We start from the raw sequence: 16,400 nt of genomic DNA, 5'->3' as shown, positions 1-16,400 counted from the left end.
AATGTCGGGAATACACTGCAATTTTAGAAGAATTTTCCCGTCCCCGACCAATTTCCGAAAATTGCATGAAATGTTAAGGATCAGGTCCTTACTGGCACAGTACCAGGACAGCACACACGTCTGCCAGATGTCGGCGCGATGTCGTACCCAATATACGTTTATATATATATATATTTATATTTATATATATATATATACAGTACCAGTCAAAGGTTTGGACACAAACTTGCCAAGATTCAAGATTCAAAGTGTTTATTATCATATGCACAGCAGAAAACATGTTTCACTGTACAACGAAATTCTTGCTTTGCTGTCCGCAGAATGCCAACCAATGTAAAATATACAATACTAAAGAATATACAATATATACTAAACAAATGTACAAGACAGCAAAATTTAAGGCATAAAATAAAATAGCAGCAATAATAATAATAAAACAGTGCAAATGTAGCAGTGCAATTATGCAAACTGGAAAGTTCAGTTATTGAGGTAGTACGGTTATAATAATCTCCTATGGGTTGTTTAGGAGTCTGATGGCAGTGGGAAAGAAGGAGTTCTTCAGTCGGGTGGTCCTGCATTTAACACTTCTGTACCTCCGGCCTGAGGGTAGAAGTGTGAACAGTCCGAGCTGGGGGTGGGTGGGGTCCTTGAGGATGGAGGCGGCTCTCCTGTGGACTCTGCGGTGGTAGATGCTCTGCAGAGAGGGCAGTGGAGTCCTGGTGATTTTCTCAGCAGTCTTCACCACTCTCTGCAGGCGTCTGCGGTCCATAGCAGTAGTGCTGCCATACCACACAGTGATACAGCTAGTTAGGATGCTCTCAACAATGCAGCTGTAGAAGTTGCTGAGGATCTTGGGCGACATGCCAAACTTCCTCAGCCTCCTCAGAAAGTACAGCCGCTGTTGGGCCTTCTTAACCAGCTGAGTGGTGTTAAGTGTCCAGGTGAGGTCCTCGCTGATGTGGACGCCCAGGTATTTGAAACTGCTCACCCTCTCTACTTCAAGTTCCCGGATGTACAGTGGCCGATGAGGTCCCCTCTTCTTCCTCATGTCCACTATCATCTCCTTCGTCTTGTCCGTATTGAGGGTGAGGTTGTTGTCCTCGCACCATGTTACCAGACTGGCCACCTCCCTCCTGTAAGCTGCTTCGTCCCCGCCAGTGATGCATCCTATCACTGCGGTGTCGTCTGCAAACTTTAGGATGATGTTGTCCTTGTGGGAGGCGACACAGTCGTGGGTGAACAGGGTGTAGAGAATGGGGCTGAGGACGCATCCCTGTGGGGTGCCAACATTTGTAATAATGCTGGCTGAAGTCCTATTGCCAATCCTGACAGACTGGGGCCTGCCAGTCAAAAAGTCTAGGAGCCAGTCACAGAGGGTGGGGTGCAGGCCAAGTGTGGACATTTTGTGGATGAGTCTGTGGGGGATGACTGTATTAAAAGCGGAGCTGTAGTCTACAAAGAGCGTCCTGATGTAGGAGTCTTTGTTTTCCAGGTGGGAGAGGGAATAGTGGAGGACAGCAGCGATAGCGTCTGAGGTGGACCTGTTGGGCCGGTAGGCATACTGCAGGGGGTCTAGGGTGTCCGGCATGCTGCTCTTAATGTGTGCCAGTACCACTCTCTCAAAACACTTCATAATGATTGGAGTGAGTGCTACTGGCCTGTAATCATTCAGGCAGGCAGGTTGGCTCTTCTTGGGAAGGGGGACGATGGTTGTGGTCTTGAAGCAGGAGGGAACAGTGCTGTGACTGAGGGAAAGGTTGAAGATGGAGGTGAGAACATCAGCCAGCTCGTTAGCACATGCTCTGAGAGCCCGCCCAGGGATGTTGTCTGGTCCTGCTGCCTTGCGGGGGTTGATCTTCCTCAGGGCTTTGTTTACCTGGCCTGATGAGATGGTTAGTGGAGGGGAGGGGGGTCGGGTGGTCCCGGTGTCTGTGTGCCTCCTCTCTGTGCTGTGGCTGGAGGTCTCAAAGCGGGTGTAGAAGATGTTAAGGTCGTCCGGCAGGCTGTCTGTGGAGCTGATGGTGTTGGTGGTGGTCCTGTAGTCTGTGATGTGCTGCAGGCCTTGCCACATCCGCCCGGAGTCAGCAGTGGAGTAGAAGCTGTCCAGCTTCTCTCTGTACTGCCTCTTGGCCGCTGTAATGGCTTTTTTCAGTCCATACTTCGCAGCTTTGTACTCCATCTCATTGCCTGATCTAAATGCAAGAGAGCGAGCACGCAGCAAGAGTGTGCAAAGCTGTCATCAAAGCAAAAGGTGGAAGAAACTTTGAAGAAACTAAAATATAAAACATATTCTGGTTTGTTTAACACTTTTTTGTTTACTACATAATTCCATATGTGTTCCTTCATAGTTTTGATGTCTTCAATATTAATCTACAATGTAGAAAATATTTTTTTTTTAAAAAGAAAGAAAAACCATTGAATGAGAAGGTGTGTCCAAACCTTTGACTGGTACTATATATTCGAGCATGTGTCTTGTTGGGAGAAGTGTTCGTTGGATGACATCGCCTAGATGTCATTGCTGTTCTATTTAATCAGACCGTATTAAGGCTTTAGTCTCACAGATCCATCGGTTATACATGGCACACGATGCTTTATTCCAGTTGCCTGCGTTGCCTTGGACAGTTAAAACACAGTTACCCCGGCTCCCAAGAAGGTGAGGCGCCCAGTACCTGGGATAAAACATGACCAATTAGTGAAATTATTTTGCTTATTGAAAAAACGTATTTATTGTGTTGTTTGTTCCTATTGTTTACAGAATGTAGTGCTCTCACCTCTCTGATAGGTAACTTCCGTCAACCCAGAACCATTGCCCGTTTACTACTTTGTCAGTCAAGCCAATCCAGTATCCATGATGTTTATCGTAGTAGAATTTAACGCTGTTCTTGATGAATTCCTAAAGACAGGAGGTGAATGTCAAACAACAGTTGTTATACAAAAAAGGAGAAAAAACTGGTTGAATTTTTTGTTTTTGTTTTCTTGCTATATCTAGCACTGTGACTGCCGATGGCACTTGTACTTACGATGACTAGATGAATAGTTGATTCACTTACTTAGACAAATGTACTTATTGTAAGTTGCTTTGGATAAAAGCTTCTGCTAAATGACTTAAATGTAAATGTAATGTAAATTAAAACGGTTTAACAGTGTTCAGCTTTTGGAGGCAGGAACCTACAGTAGGCCAAAGTGGTAATGAATAGACTAAAGGCTAACAGCGAACTGTAAGTTTTAACCATCCTGGGAGCCAGAAGTGCCTTGTTAGTACAGTATAGATTGGTTGTGTGTCCACTTATCAAATGGTTCATAAAAATTTCCAACAGCAACAGGGTCAGGGGTTTTTATTTAGTCATAGAAGTAGGAAATGGACTATGAAAGTATATTTATCCTTCAGAGACACAAGCCTCTCAATGCTGTGTAATGGTCTTTCTGTTCCTCTTAAATTTTTATTTTTGTAATTTTCTGCATTGGAGATAATCTCTAACCCCTAAGGCCCCAGCGACACCAAACTATCAGAACACAGAAAGAAACGTACCATCAGATTTGATCCCTGGCAGAATCTTTAAACAACCTAGCAACTGAACAATGCAGCCTAGCAACTAAATACAAAACATTGTGTCTAATTGGCTGAACAGACGGCGGTGACCCACCTGTTCCTCTTGACTGCCGATGACAATCAAATCTGCCTCCTTCTCTCTGCAGTACTCTCTGCTTTTTTCCCAGGTCTTCCAACTCTTGTCAAAATGCCAGAACAGGTAGCAGCTTGATTGGAACAGCACCCAGCCATCTAGACACGGTTTACACACTCTCTCTGTGCGTTATAAAACATGCAGAGGAACATACACAATAAGTTATGTTATTTTTTTTTAAATAAACATAAGTAAATATGGACTACACAGAAACACAGGGTTTGATGATAACTCACCGTTGTTGCCAGCATTTTTACGTGGGCAATATGTATTAATTGGGAAGTTGTTCAATTGAAATATGACCCCAATAGTCCAGCTTAGTCCGTCCCGCTCTCTTGATAAGACTTCATTCTGTCTCTCCAAATGGGTGCTCTCGGCCTTCAACTGCTGGTTTTCAGTGGTCACGTTGATGTAATTATTTTGCAAAACATGATTGGCTGAGCTTAGGTTGTCATTGAGGTTCATTAGGTCCTGGTTGGCCACCAGAAGGTTTGTATAGTTCTCTGTCAGCTGTTTCAGTTCATTCTCCAACTTTGCTTGGTGCTCAGAGATCATAGTGCTGCTGGTTGTGGAAAGAAGGGGACATTTAAATCCATCCTTCTCTATTGACAACTGTTCATTCTGTCTCTCTAGGTTAAACTTCTCTGCATTCAACTGCTGGTTTTCAGTGGTCACATTGATGTAATTGCTTTGCAAAACATGATTGGCTGAGCTTAGGTTGTCATTGAGGTTCATTAGGTCCTGGTTGGCCACCAGAAGGTTTGTATAGTTCTCTGTCAGCTGTTTCAGTTCATTCTCCAACTTTGCTTGGTGCTCAGAGATCATAGTGCTGCTGGTTGTGGAAAGAAGGGGACATTTAAATCCATCCTTCTCTATTGACAACTGTTCATTCTGTCTCTCTAGGTTAAACTTCTCTGCATTCAACTGCTGGTTTTCAGTGGTCACATTGATGTAATTGCTTTGCAAAACATGATTGGCTGAGCTTAGGTTGTCATTGAGGTTCATTAGGTCCTGGTTGGCCACCAGAAGGTTTGTATAGTTCTCTGTCAGCTGTTTCAGTTCATTCTCCAACTTTGCTTGGTGCTCAGAGATCATAGTGCTGCTGGTTGTGGAAAGAAGGGGACATTTAAATCCATCCTTCTCTATTGACAACTGTTCATTCTGTCTCTCTAGGTTAAACTTCTCTGCGTTCAACTGCTGGTTTTCAGTGGTCATATTGATGTAATTGCTTTGCAAAACATGATTGGCTGAGCTTAGGTTGTCATTGAGGTTCATTAGGTCCTGGTTGGCCACCAGAAGGTTTGTATAGTTCTCTGTCAGCTGTTTCAGTTCATTCTCCAACTTTGCTTGGTGCTCAGAGATCATAGTGCTGCTGGTTGTGGAAAGAAGGGGACATTTAAATCCAGCCTTCTCTATGGACAACTCTTCATTCTGTCTCTCCAAATGGGTGCTCTCTGCCTTCAGTTGCTGGTTTTCAGAGGTCACATTGATGTAATTGCTTTGCAAAACATGATTGGCTGAGCTTAGGTTGTCATTGAGGTTCATTAGATCCTGAATGGCCACCAGAAGGTTTGTATAGTTCTCTGTCAGATGCTTCAGTTCACTCTCCAACTTTGCTTGGTGCTCAGAGATGATAGTACTGCTATTATTCTGTGTCTGTCTCTCATTCTGTCTCTCTAGGTTGAACCTCTCTGCCTTCAACTGCTGGTTTTCAGAGGTCACATTGATGTAATTCTTTTGCAAAACATGATTGGCTGAGCTTAGGTTGTCCTTGAGGTTCATTAGGTCCTGGTTGGCCACCAGAAGGTTTGTATAGTTCTCTGTCAGCTGTTTCAGTTCATTCTCCAACTTTGCTTGGTGCTCAGAGATGATAGTACTTGTACTGCTGGCTGTGGAAAGAAGGGGACATTTAAATCCATCCTTCTCTATTGACAACTGTTCATTCTGTCTCTCTAGGTTAAACCTCTCTGCGTTCAACTGCTGGTTTTCAGTGGTCACATTGATGTAATTCTTTTGCAAAACATGATTGGCTGAGCTTAGGTTGTCATTGAGGTTCATTAGATCCTGAATGGCCACCAGAAGGTTTGTATAGTTCTCTGTCAGCTGTTTCAGTTCATTCTCCAACTTTGCTTGGTGCTCAGAGATGATAGTACTGCTATTATTCTGTGTCTGTCTCTCATTCTGTCTCTCTAGGTTGAACCTCTCTGCCTTCAACTGCTGGTTTTCAGAGGTCACATTGATGTAATTCTTTTGCAAAACATGATTGGCTGAGCTTAGGTTGTCCTTGAGGTTCATTAGGTCCTGGTTGGCCACCAGAAGGTTCGTATAGTTCTCTGTCAGCTGTTTCAGTTCATTCTCCAACTTTGCTTGGTGCTCAGAGATGATAGTACTAGTACTGCTGGCTGTGGAAAGAAGGGGACATTTAAATCCATCCTTCTCTATTGACAACTGTTGATTCTGTCTCTCTAGGTTGGACCTCTCTGTGTTCAACTGCTGGTTGTCAGAGGTTGCGCTGCTGTAATCTTTTTGCAAAATATGATTGGTTGCACTCAAATTGTTGTTGAGGTTCATAAGGTCCTGATTGGACACCAGTAAGGAAGTGTAGTTCTCTGTCAGCTTCGACTTTGTGTTGTGTTCAGAGATGACGCTGCTGACTAAGGAGAGAGAGAGAGAGAGAGGGAGAGAGAGAGAGAGAGAGAGAGAGAGAGAGAGAGAGAGAGAGAGAGAGAGAGAGAGAGAGAGAGAGAGAGAGAGAGAGAGAGAGAGAGAGAGAGAGAGAGAGAGAGAGAGAGAGAGAGAGAGAGAGAGAGAGAGAGAGAGAGAGAGAGAGAGAGAGAGAGAGAGAGAGAGAGAGAGAGAGAGAGAGAGAGAGAGAGAGAGAGAGAGAGAGAGATGTTTGAAGCTGCTGTTTAGTATTCACCATATACCCTTTTCCTATGGGATTAATCCCTTGTTCATTCTGACATATTAGATTATTCATTAACATACTCACAGTAGACACAGAGGCCTATAATGGCTGACAGCAAGACAGCACAAAGCATCCCCAAACACACTGCCAACAGTCTGAACTGTTGAGAGTCGCGGGCAGGCTTCTCATCCACTAGATATAGAAGAGAAGATTATAGAATTATAGAATTAGACTAAAAAAAAAAAAGAAAGAAAGAAAGTTGATAACAATTAGTCAGCATACACACAAGAAAAACACACTTGTTTAGAAGACTAGGAGTGGATAGATGTTATTAATAAGAAGTACTTGATTTACAAAAGTCCATGATAAGTATATAACACATGTGTGAATCTAAGTCAGTTAACAACTTACTCAAGAGAAACTCCTTCAATTGAATAATAAAAAATGGACATCAATGATTTTCTCTCAACCAGTACCTGCTGTGGCAAAGCTGAATGAACTGGCTTTCCATCCCTTCGTAAATACAGTTTCTTCCTCTTCTTTCTCTGTGGAGTAGAAAGACATTGGCTCATTTTTCACACTGTTTGCAATAATACATAATACACATACAAAATTACAACATAATAGAACACAATCAAGAAAAAATGCTTTTCAATTTTTCAACCAAGAGGTGCTCAATCAAAACTTTAAACTGCCCTGAGGCACCAGAGCAACCAGCTGAAACGTTCTCTACAGATTGTTCCATCAGTGAGGTGCACCACAACTAAAGTGGGAGGTAATAGATTAAAACTGCAGGGTGTTATCCAGAATAGAGCCAATAAGATATTTAAATTGTCCTGAATCAGCAATTTACAGTACATATCTGTCTGTGCTTTGGTACAAAGTCTAAGCAGTCAAACTTTTTTTTTCTAATTGGAATTCAACTCTGTGGTCATTCTTGACGTGCAAGCTTAACAAATAATTTGATGAGAAAGGAAGAGAGAATGTGACCAATTAAGGAGGTTGAAACTCACCTTTGAGTTTATAAACACTGCGGTTTGCGAAAACCGCTGTAGATAAATCCAACCTCTTCGCCATTCTTCTAACTGCTTCTCAGCTGGGTGCTATTCCCCCCAGATAGAAATACTGTATGGACAAACCTTAGTAGTCCGAAACACTAAAATGTGGTCTGAATGGTGGAGTTATAAAGAATTGAAAATGCTGACAGTTACTGTTTTAATGTCCTGAAATAATACTTCTGCTTCGTGCAGTGTTCCCGGTCAGTTCAACATTAGTGTCTCCTGCCAGACTCTTGAGTCTCTGCTTTGCTACACATACTCGGGTTATAGTTTCGTAGCGCTAAGGCGCACCCCATTTTCTCTGTCTGAAAGGCAAGCCGGTGCAGGGATATATCCGACTTGGGGTGCACAGATGGCATGGGTAGCGTGCTCAGATGCTCGCCATGTCAATTTTCGCGTAATTTCTGGTTCAATTTAGCTAAATGCGTTTGGATTTATGGATCGTAAATTTGTTGTAATTTAGCTAATATGTGTTTGTATTTATTGATTGTAAATTAGGTGTAATTTAGCCAATATGCATTTGTATCGACCTAGCTTGACCGAACGCTTTGTGAAAGGGTACAGATGCTTCAGAAGTGGCACTTTTTCCTCTGTCTGAAAGCTTATGGTTGGAATGATCAATATAGTTATCGAAGCGCAATTGAACCTGTATTTTCTGTCTGAAAAGGGTATTGGAGCAAAAACCTCACTGGCTTTTCTCAACCTTGCTCTTCCTCCTCTTCCTAACATGGCCTAACCATGAGCTCTATAGTCAGACTTGAGATACAAAAGCAAAAGTTCATGGTCAAGTATAGCTTCTAACTGGTGGCTGTACTGGTGGCTGTACTGGTGGCTGTATTGGTGGCTGTACTGGTGGCTGTACTGGTGGCTGTATTGGTGGCTGTACTGGTGGCTGTACTGGTAACCCACCACCACTCAGCCTGCTGAGTAAAATGGAGCAAAAAGATAAAAAAGACGATTTAACTGGAGAGTTCATGACACAACAATACAGGTTGATTGATTGATTGAGTTCATGACAGCCTCCACCTTCCTGTTGGCTCCGTTTGAACTTCCCTTATTTAACTTCTTATTTTACTTCATAATATAAGCTGTTTAGCTGACACTTTTATCCTAAGCGACTTACATTGCAGTGAGTTCATACATTTCAGTATATATGGTCCCAGTGGGAATCAAACCCACAACCGTGGCGTTGTTAGCACCATGCTCTACCAACTGAGCCACAGAGGACCACTTGACTGTCCCTCCTAAAGACCTCTTCACCCCCCAATACGCCTCTGTACAGTTCCTCTACTGTTAATAATAAAACAATTTTTTTTAAAAAGGGAAGAGTAATCCTTTCTTCCTCTAGCTTCCTCTTGTGACTGCCAATGGCCCCTGCTTCTAGCATAGATTTGTTTTCTTATGATGACTGATGGATAGATGATTCGCTTACTTTAGACAAATGTACTTGTTGTAAGTCGCTGTGGGTAAAAGCGTCTGCTAAATGCCATAAATGTAAATGTAAATGTAAGGTCAAAAAAAAGAAGAAGTGACAGAACGAAAGGTCAACAAGAGCCAAAGGGACGGTGGCGGCGGTCCTGAACTCTCACGGGAGATCGTTTAGCTGACAACGCTCGACCAACCAAGAGAAAACGTCCAAAGACGAGCGAGCAAGTCATTTAAGGGGACACTGTAGCTGTCACTTAAACGAAGAAGTGTTGGAGACCTCTATCAGCGGACCGATTAGCGGACATTTCTAATAATATATATATATGCCATTTATCAGCGGACCGATGCTAGCACCAAGAAGAAGTCATCGAAGTACAAAAAGGGGACTACGCCCGCCGCTGAAAAGACCGAACACACTGGAACATAAAGAGTGAAGGGATGCAGCAAGAGTGGTTAGGAAAGAGGACTGTTAAGGAGGAAAGAGAAAACACGCAAGATGCAAGATGAGTCAACAGAGTACCTCTAAAAAAAGATTAAAAAAAAGAAAGAGCACCAAACATTGATATGATTCTCCTGTTCATTATTGTGTAATATACATTTCTAATAATATATATATATATGCCATTTAGCTGATGCTTTCATTCAAAGCATCTTACATTGCAGTGAGTACTGTATTGTTTTATGTATTGTATTGTTTTATTGTTCTATTTTGTAACTTTGTACATTTGTTATTGCTATTTTGTTAATATTTTGCTATTTTGTAAATTTCTTGTCAATATTTGCTATTGTTTTTTCTGTCCCATGCACCAACCTCACCAAGTCAATTTCCTGTATGTGCAAATATATTTGGCCAAATAAAAGAATTCTGATTCTGAATTCTGATTCTGATTAGTAAATACTTCTTATATGATCTCATTATGCGATCACATCCTTTTGACATGGATGTTTTTAAATAACATGAAATAGATCTCAGATATTGGTTGCTAGATATGAGCACATACCTATGGTGTCACAATGCTAGGATGCACATTCTATGTCAAATTTGCCGCAATGCATGAAAAACAAAGTGCCCATCAAACCTGCTGTTTTAGCAAAAGTATTGCATAGTTTATTTAATGTATGAACTCATTACATTGCACACAGATATTTGACATATTACACATCTGAGAAATCTGAGACGCACAAACTTTGTTATAGCTGCAGAAACCTTACTTGTCTGTACAGTATGTGAACATAAACGCAATCCCATGTTCTGTAAAACCTTTAAACAAATTATTTTGAGAGATTAACTATTAATGTGCCATTTAATTAGACAGTATCAAGGCTTTATTTTCACAAATGTATCTGTTTTTCATGTTCCCATGAGCTGTATCCCAGGTATACAAACCTGTACTGTTGTGGATAAATAAAGCAAAATTGCCATTGGTACCAAAAGGTTGAGTCATCCAATACCTGGGAAAAGTACCAAAATTGAAAATGATGAAAAAATGATTTTAAGAGATACATGGATAAAAGAATGATAATGATGTGATGATTTGATACACTGTCAAAGTTAACATGCTTATGTGTTATATGTTTAATATTGGCTACAGTATTGTCCTTACTGTCCAGTCAGGTTACTTCCATCAACCCAAAGCCATCTGCTCTTTCCACCTGGCTCACTTAAGCCGATCCAGTATCCATGGAATTTATCATAGTAAAACTCAGTGCGGTCATTTATGAATTCCTAAAAAACACAAAAAATGTATGTCGGATAAAGCTGAAACAGTATATATACAGTATAATACCAGGTGTAATAACAGGTTTTGGAGGCAGTGTGTAAACATTAGGGGAGGCTGGTGGAGGTAGAAATCGGAGGATGGGCTCATTGTAATACAAGGAACGGATTCCTCATCCTTCGATTTCTCCTCTATTGCTAAACATCCAAAACTGTTAAAAACAGTCTCTGATTGAAAGAATAGATACATCAGTGAGCAAAACAGGTTGGAGCAGTTGAATATGCGTGTAGGTAATGTAGGTATCTTTTTGTTTTGTTTTGTATTGTATGGTTGTGTGTCCCACCTGTTCCTCTTGACTGCCGATGACAACCAAATCTGCCTCCTTCTCTCTGCAGTACTCTCTGCTTTTTTCCCAGGTCTTCCAACTCTTGTCAAAATGCCAGAAGAGGTAGCAGCTTGACTGGAACAGCTCCCAGCCATCTAGACACGGTTTACACACTCTCTCTGTGTAACATGAAACACCCAAAGTTACATAAAACCATAAAATGATGCATACACATGTGGCATACATTGTTATACTATTAACCAACACATTAAGCATGTTTTTCATAGTATCTTATTATGTTTCAAGAATGTTTGGGCTTCGGCCTACGTATGAGAACCTTACCGTGGGTGTTTGCGTCTTTACGTGGGCAGTAGAAATCAACTGGAAAATAGTCATATTGAAATATGACCCCAAGAGTCCAGTTGAGTCCATCCTTCTCCTGTGTCAAGTTGCTATTTTCTGCTTTTAACTGTTGGTTTTCTGAAGATAAATCGCTGTAATTGTTCTGCAAAACGTGATTGGCCACCAAAAGGCTTGTATGGTCCTCTGCCAGCTGTTTCAGTTCATTCTCCAGTCTTGTATTGTCCTTAGTGATGACAGTGCTGACTGAGGAGAGTGAATTAGTCAATAGTCAACCTGCATGTATCACCAATACCTAATATAATAATAATAATATACGCCATTTAGCTGACGCTTTTATCCAAAGCGACTTACATTGCAGTGAGTACATACATTTCAGTGTATATGGTCCCAGCAGGAATCAAACCCACAACCTAAACAATGTTAGCGCCATTCTCTACCAACTGAACCACAGAGGACCGCACTGGGCCACAGAGGGCCGCAGAGGACCAGTTTTTTGCTTGGCTTTCTTTTTGGGGGTCTATGGTTCAAGGTTAGTTCATATTGTTTGTTAGTGCAGCAGTGTCATCCAATGGCTGCATGTATAACAGGACTTCATTACAGTACCAGTCAAAAGTTTGGACACACCTTCTCATTCAGTGGTTTTTCTTTTTTTATTATTTTCTACATTGTAGATTAATATTGAAGACATCAAAACTATGAAGGAACACATATGGAATTATGTAGTAAACAAAAAAGTGTTAAACAAACCAGAATATGGTTTATATTTTAGATTCTTCAAAGTAGCCACCTTTTGCTTTGATGACAGCTTTAGACACTCTTGGCAAGTTTGTGTTGTATTGGATCCCTTATTACATAACAGAAGTTGAGGGATTTTGGATTCACATACTCACAGTAGACACAGAGGCCTATAATGGCTGACAGCAAGACAGCACAAAGCATCCCCAAACACACTGCCAACAGTCTGAACTGTTGAGAGTCGGGGGCAGGCTTCTCATCCACTAGGAAAGATTACAGTCATAAAGTATTATAATAGTATTATAATCACTGCTATAACATACATATACATACATGCCTTGCTTTATAAACATGGTAGGCCACAATTAAATAAACATAATCATAAATGGCAGATATGTATGGTTACTTGGCTAGATTACTTTTTTGGCATTTTATCCATAAAGCCTGGGACAGGAGAAAACATGCACTGTATGTGTGAGAAAATAAGACAAAAAAAATACTGTATGTGTACTTATATAGTGGTTGTTAATGTGACAAAGTTGTGTATTGTAAATAGTGTTTTGAACCGAACTGTAGTCTAATTGTCTTTAGTTTTTGCTTGCCGATATGGGCTGGGTGCCACTGAGGTGGAATGACACAGACAAATCAATCAAGCTACTGTATCTCTGAACAAGAGTAAAACAAAGGATAGGTCAAAGGTTTTTTTAGCCAGGTGCACAGTAGAGTAAGACAAGTAGGTTTAAATGGTGCCCTTTTGTTTGGGGGTGTACTGTACAGTTCCACAAGTGCAGGTGGCTTACAATGGCATAGGGGAAAAGATGAGTAACTGCACACTGTGTTGAAGACCCCTGAAATGTAATAGCATCTCATATGACTTACCTGCTGAGGCGTGACTTTGATCGGATGTTCTTCCCTTAGCCTTTACGTCTGCATATATAGTTTCTTCCTCTTCTTTCTTCCCCTTCTTCTCTGGAGGGGAATGTAAAAATGTGAAGTAATTAATGTAAAACATTAGAATAATAGCCTTATATTTTGCATTGTATTAAGCTCATGAGGCACCTATAAGTTACATTCTTCAATAATCAATGGGTTTATATCATAAATGTATATATCCAAAAACAGCTTCACAAATTACCGAATGTGGCTTTAAATCGTTATTTTGAGGGGGGAAAAAGGTAGTCAAACCATTTTTCTATGTACATCCTTGCGGTGAGAGTTTACCATATTCGTTAAAGATTAACCAGAAGGAAAGCAAGAAAGGTTGATTGAGAGAGAAATAAAGAATGATACTCACCTTTTGGCTTAGAAACATTAGCATTTTGAAAATCAACTGAACAATAATGCAGCTCTTCCTCCATCCTACAAAGTGATCTTCAATAGTATCCTCCTGTTCCTCAAATATATACCTTACCCAATTAAGCCTGGAATACTAATATGCATGTATTTGCATGTATATATAGAATATCAGTATATGCTGTGACATACAGTCCTAACTGCTCTCTAACAGAGAAGTTGTGATTCCAGTTGCTCTCATCATTGCACCTGTTTAAACTTGCTACTTCTGCTTTGGGTCTTTTGCTCATCTGGGGCAAGAAGGGAAGTTATTGCTTGTGGCAATACTGGTCAAATAGAGCTGTTCCTGACTTTCGGTCACGTTCTTGCTATTGCCCCATCTCTCTCCGTGTGTTTGAGTTGAGTTGACACCTCTTAAGTTTGAGTTGACACCTCTTAAGTTTGAGTTGACACCTCTTAAGTTTGAGTTGACACCTCTGCATGTACCTACAGCCAAACACTGACAAAGAAGTGGTCTGAACAACATTGTGCTTGTGTGGTTTACAACTTACAGGAAAGAATGCCCTGTTTTGCAAACATGTCTCAAGAAGATATCTCAAATATCTACGCTATATGTGCGTCTATAACCAGTGGGTAGAACAACAGTTGCACAACACACAAGTTTCATCCTTTGTTCTGCCTTTTTGGCTTCCCCTTCTGACATCAAAATGAGCTATACGTCATACATCAAACAAAACAGCCTCACGTCTCAGACGAAACTCCTTCAGTTATTGTCGGTGGTTGTATGTCGTGCGGTGTCAATCATCAGCCCCAAAAGTCGTTTGTCAGTTGTCATTATTTGTGGGTTCACGTTCATGTGTGGGCGTGTGTGTACGCACCTCTTAAGTGATATCTTTTAGCATAACTTTAGGCCTCTGGGAAATGTGTTGTAGGCTACATCTGTTTAACCACGTTGTAAGAAAACAGCAATGTGTCCTCTGTGGCTCAGTTGGTGGAGCATGGCGCTAACAACGCTTATGTTGTGGGTTTGATTCCTGCTGGGACCATATATACTGAAATGTATGCACTCACTGCAATGTAAGTCGCTTTGGATAAAAGCGTCAGCTAAATGGCGTTCATTCATTCAAAACGCAAAGAGGAAAAATGCACTTATTGTTGTGACAGGATACATAAGAGTTGTATTATTAAACATTTTAATATTATACTTTCAAGAGATGTATTTTTTTTTAACCCTTATTAAGCCAATTACAAGCAAATGATACTACTTTCACTGCTGCTGTCTTACTGTATGGAAGCCATAACTTTCACATAATGTACTGTTGCTCAGCTAAGAATAGGAGTTTCAAAGGAAACAAGGTTGTTGCAATGTTGAAAGACAGCCACCAGAGGGAGCTAGTGAAGACTGTAAATGCACTAAAAAGATAATCGTGACCAAGTTATCACAGAGTTTACCATTAATGTCTAAAGTTCACATGCATAGTTAGCAACACGTAGACTCGAGTCATCACATCAGGTATTTGACCATATGTAAACTCCTCACGATTTCTTCTAATTCAAAAGCATGGTCATAGCGTATTGGGTATTCTTAATGGAATCTGGGAACCGATATGATCGATTGTCTGTCACACCGGGATGAGCAAAGCATTATCAGTCATTATTAACCATGACATATTTTTTGGAGTCAGATATAAGATATAGAATGTTAACTTGTGTTAGTTGGTCATGTGACCACTTGTGTTGAGTTCGTTCGATTGTTCGTTCGATCATGTCCATGACTGTTAGAAGTCGTCATTGGGAATAAATGTATGTCTTATGTTTGACCCGTCATCTATTCTTCAGTGTTTTATTTTCATATTCTTTAACAGCAGAAATAAGTGAGATTCCCATACCTCCCGAAATGTTGCTCACAGCATTTATAGCTGTCTGACTTGCCTTGGCTGAAAGCACCCTTTTTGGAGACCCCTGTTTGATCTTATTGATCAGCTTTGCCTGAACCTGCTCTAAAACATTGATGATCAATTCTTTGGCAGCAGCCTCCAGTTTGATTTTTACAACCTCATCTGCATTCTCTGACGTAGGGGTCCACAGCCTGGGAGCCAGGGCTGGAGTCACTTCTCTCTGCCCAGAGTTAGAGTTAGAGTTATGAGTGTTACTTCCTGGGTGTAATATGTTTGAGTTTTTTGGATACAGTCTACCCATTGATCTCCTAGATCAAGTCTTCGTCTGCGCTTACAATAGAGGTTCACCAATCCAAATTCAGGGACCGAGAGGGAGCATGTTAGGGAAAGATGTGCACCTTGTAGCTGAATGCCTTTCCTTTCGAGGGCACCCACTCTTTGAATCAAAAATACATGTCGATGTAATTACCCTTTCTGATCATTAGCCTTCCTCGGTGTCACAGGTGGTCGTCTCCTTTGGATCACTTTTGGCTCCTCTGTTTTCACTGCAGGGACCTGACATACCTCAATAATGTCGCTGTTGCTTTCATTCTGTGAGAGGGACATTTATGACGGTGTGTGGCTTACAGCAGTTTCAGAGAGGTCACTCTGAATTGGTCCAAGAACAGCACCCGCTTCAGTGGCGTGGCCCTCGGCGGTGTTTGGCTCAGACATATCTGGCTCACATAGGATGTGGCCATAAGCGCTGTTGATAAACTCACCGGCGATCACTTCTACTTTTGAGGAAGCCTCCTCTATCTTGTGTCACCTCTAAAGCCGACAATGTAGGTGATTGGCTGTCAAATGGCTCTGGAATTCCCTCTTCAAAGTCACTGGTATGTGTGATAAATCTAATGTTGCCCTGCATTACATGGTCCAGCATATCTCATCCTCCAGGATATTGGGAACCACATCCAGGGCAGTTTCACTTGCCTTTGCAGTGGCCACTCTA

The 16,400-nt window shown here is 41.2% G+C and overlaps 1 protein-coding gene across 2 annotated transcripts; it reads right to left on the bottom strand.

Moving 5' to 3' along the window:
• Positions 1 to 2,317: 2,317 nt before the first annotated feature.
• LOC310811254 (asialoglycoprotein receptor 1-like) lies at positions 2,318 to 13,736 on the bottom strand. Of its 2 annotated transcripts, none has more exons than XM_083679367.1 (7): positions 13,513 to 13,736; positions 13,098 to 13,187; positions 12,374 to 12,481; positions 11,463 to 11,726; positions 3,645 to 3,805; positions 2,772 to 2,893; positions 2,318 to 2,669 (listed from the first exon to the last, which is right to left on the bottom strand). In XM_083679367.1, the coding sequence occupies exons 1-7, from the start codon at positions 13,574 to 13,576 to the stop codon at positions 2,528 to 2,530; spliced, it is 951 nt and encodes a 316-aa protein (XP_083535493.1). In that variant the 5' UTR covers positions 13,577 to 13,736; the 3' UTR covers positions 2,318 to 2,527. The 2 variants fall into 2 exon arrangements, with proteins under 2 accessions (XP_083535493.1, XP_083535492.1); XM_083679366.1 differs by lacking the exons at positions 2,318 to 2,669; positions 2,772 to 2,893; positions 3,645 to 3,805 and adding exons at positions 10,160 to 10,529; positions 10,682 to 10,803; positions 11,139 to 11,299.
• Between the last annotated feature and the right edge of the window lie 2,664 nt (positions 13,737 to 16,400).

This window comes from Argentina silus (genome assembly GCF_951799395.1).
Source record: "Argentina silus genome assembly, chromosome: 10".
Taxonomy (NCBI): domain Eukaryota; kingdom Metazoa; phylum Chordata; class Actinopteri; order Argentiniformes; family Argentinidae; genus Argentina; species Argentina silus.
The sequence above is the reverse complement of the archived record's forward strand: the minus strand, read 5'-3'. Positions and strand labels throughout refer to the sequence as shown.

Excerpts from the sequence above, each read along its gene's own strand:
- LOC310811254 (XM_083679366.1), bottom strand. The coding sequence starts at position 13,576 with ATGGAGGAAGAGCTGCATTATTGTTCAGTTGATTTTCAAAATGCTAAT. Across the intron at positions 13,188-13,512 it reads TAATGTTTCTAAGCCAAAAG|AGAAGAAGGGGAAGAAAGAA; the intron begins GTGAGTATCATT and ends ATTCCCCTCCAG. Across the intron at positions 10,530-10,681 it reads GGAAGTAACCTGACTGGACA|GTATTGGATGACTCAACCTT; the intron begins GTAAGGACAATA and ends TACTTTTCCCAG.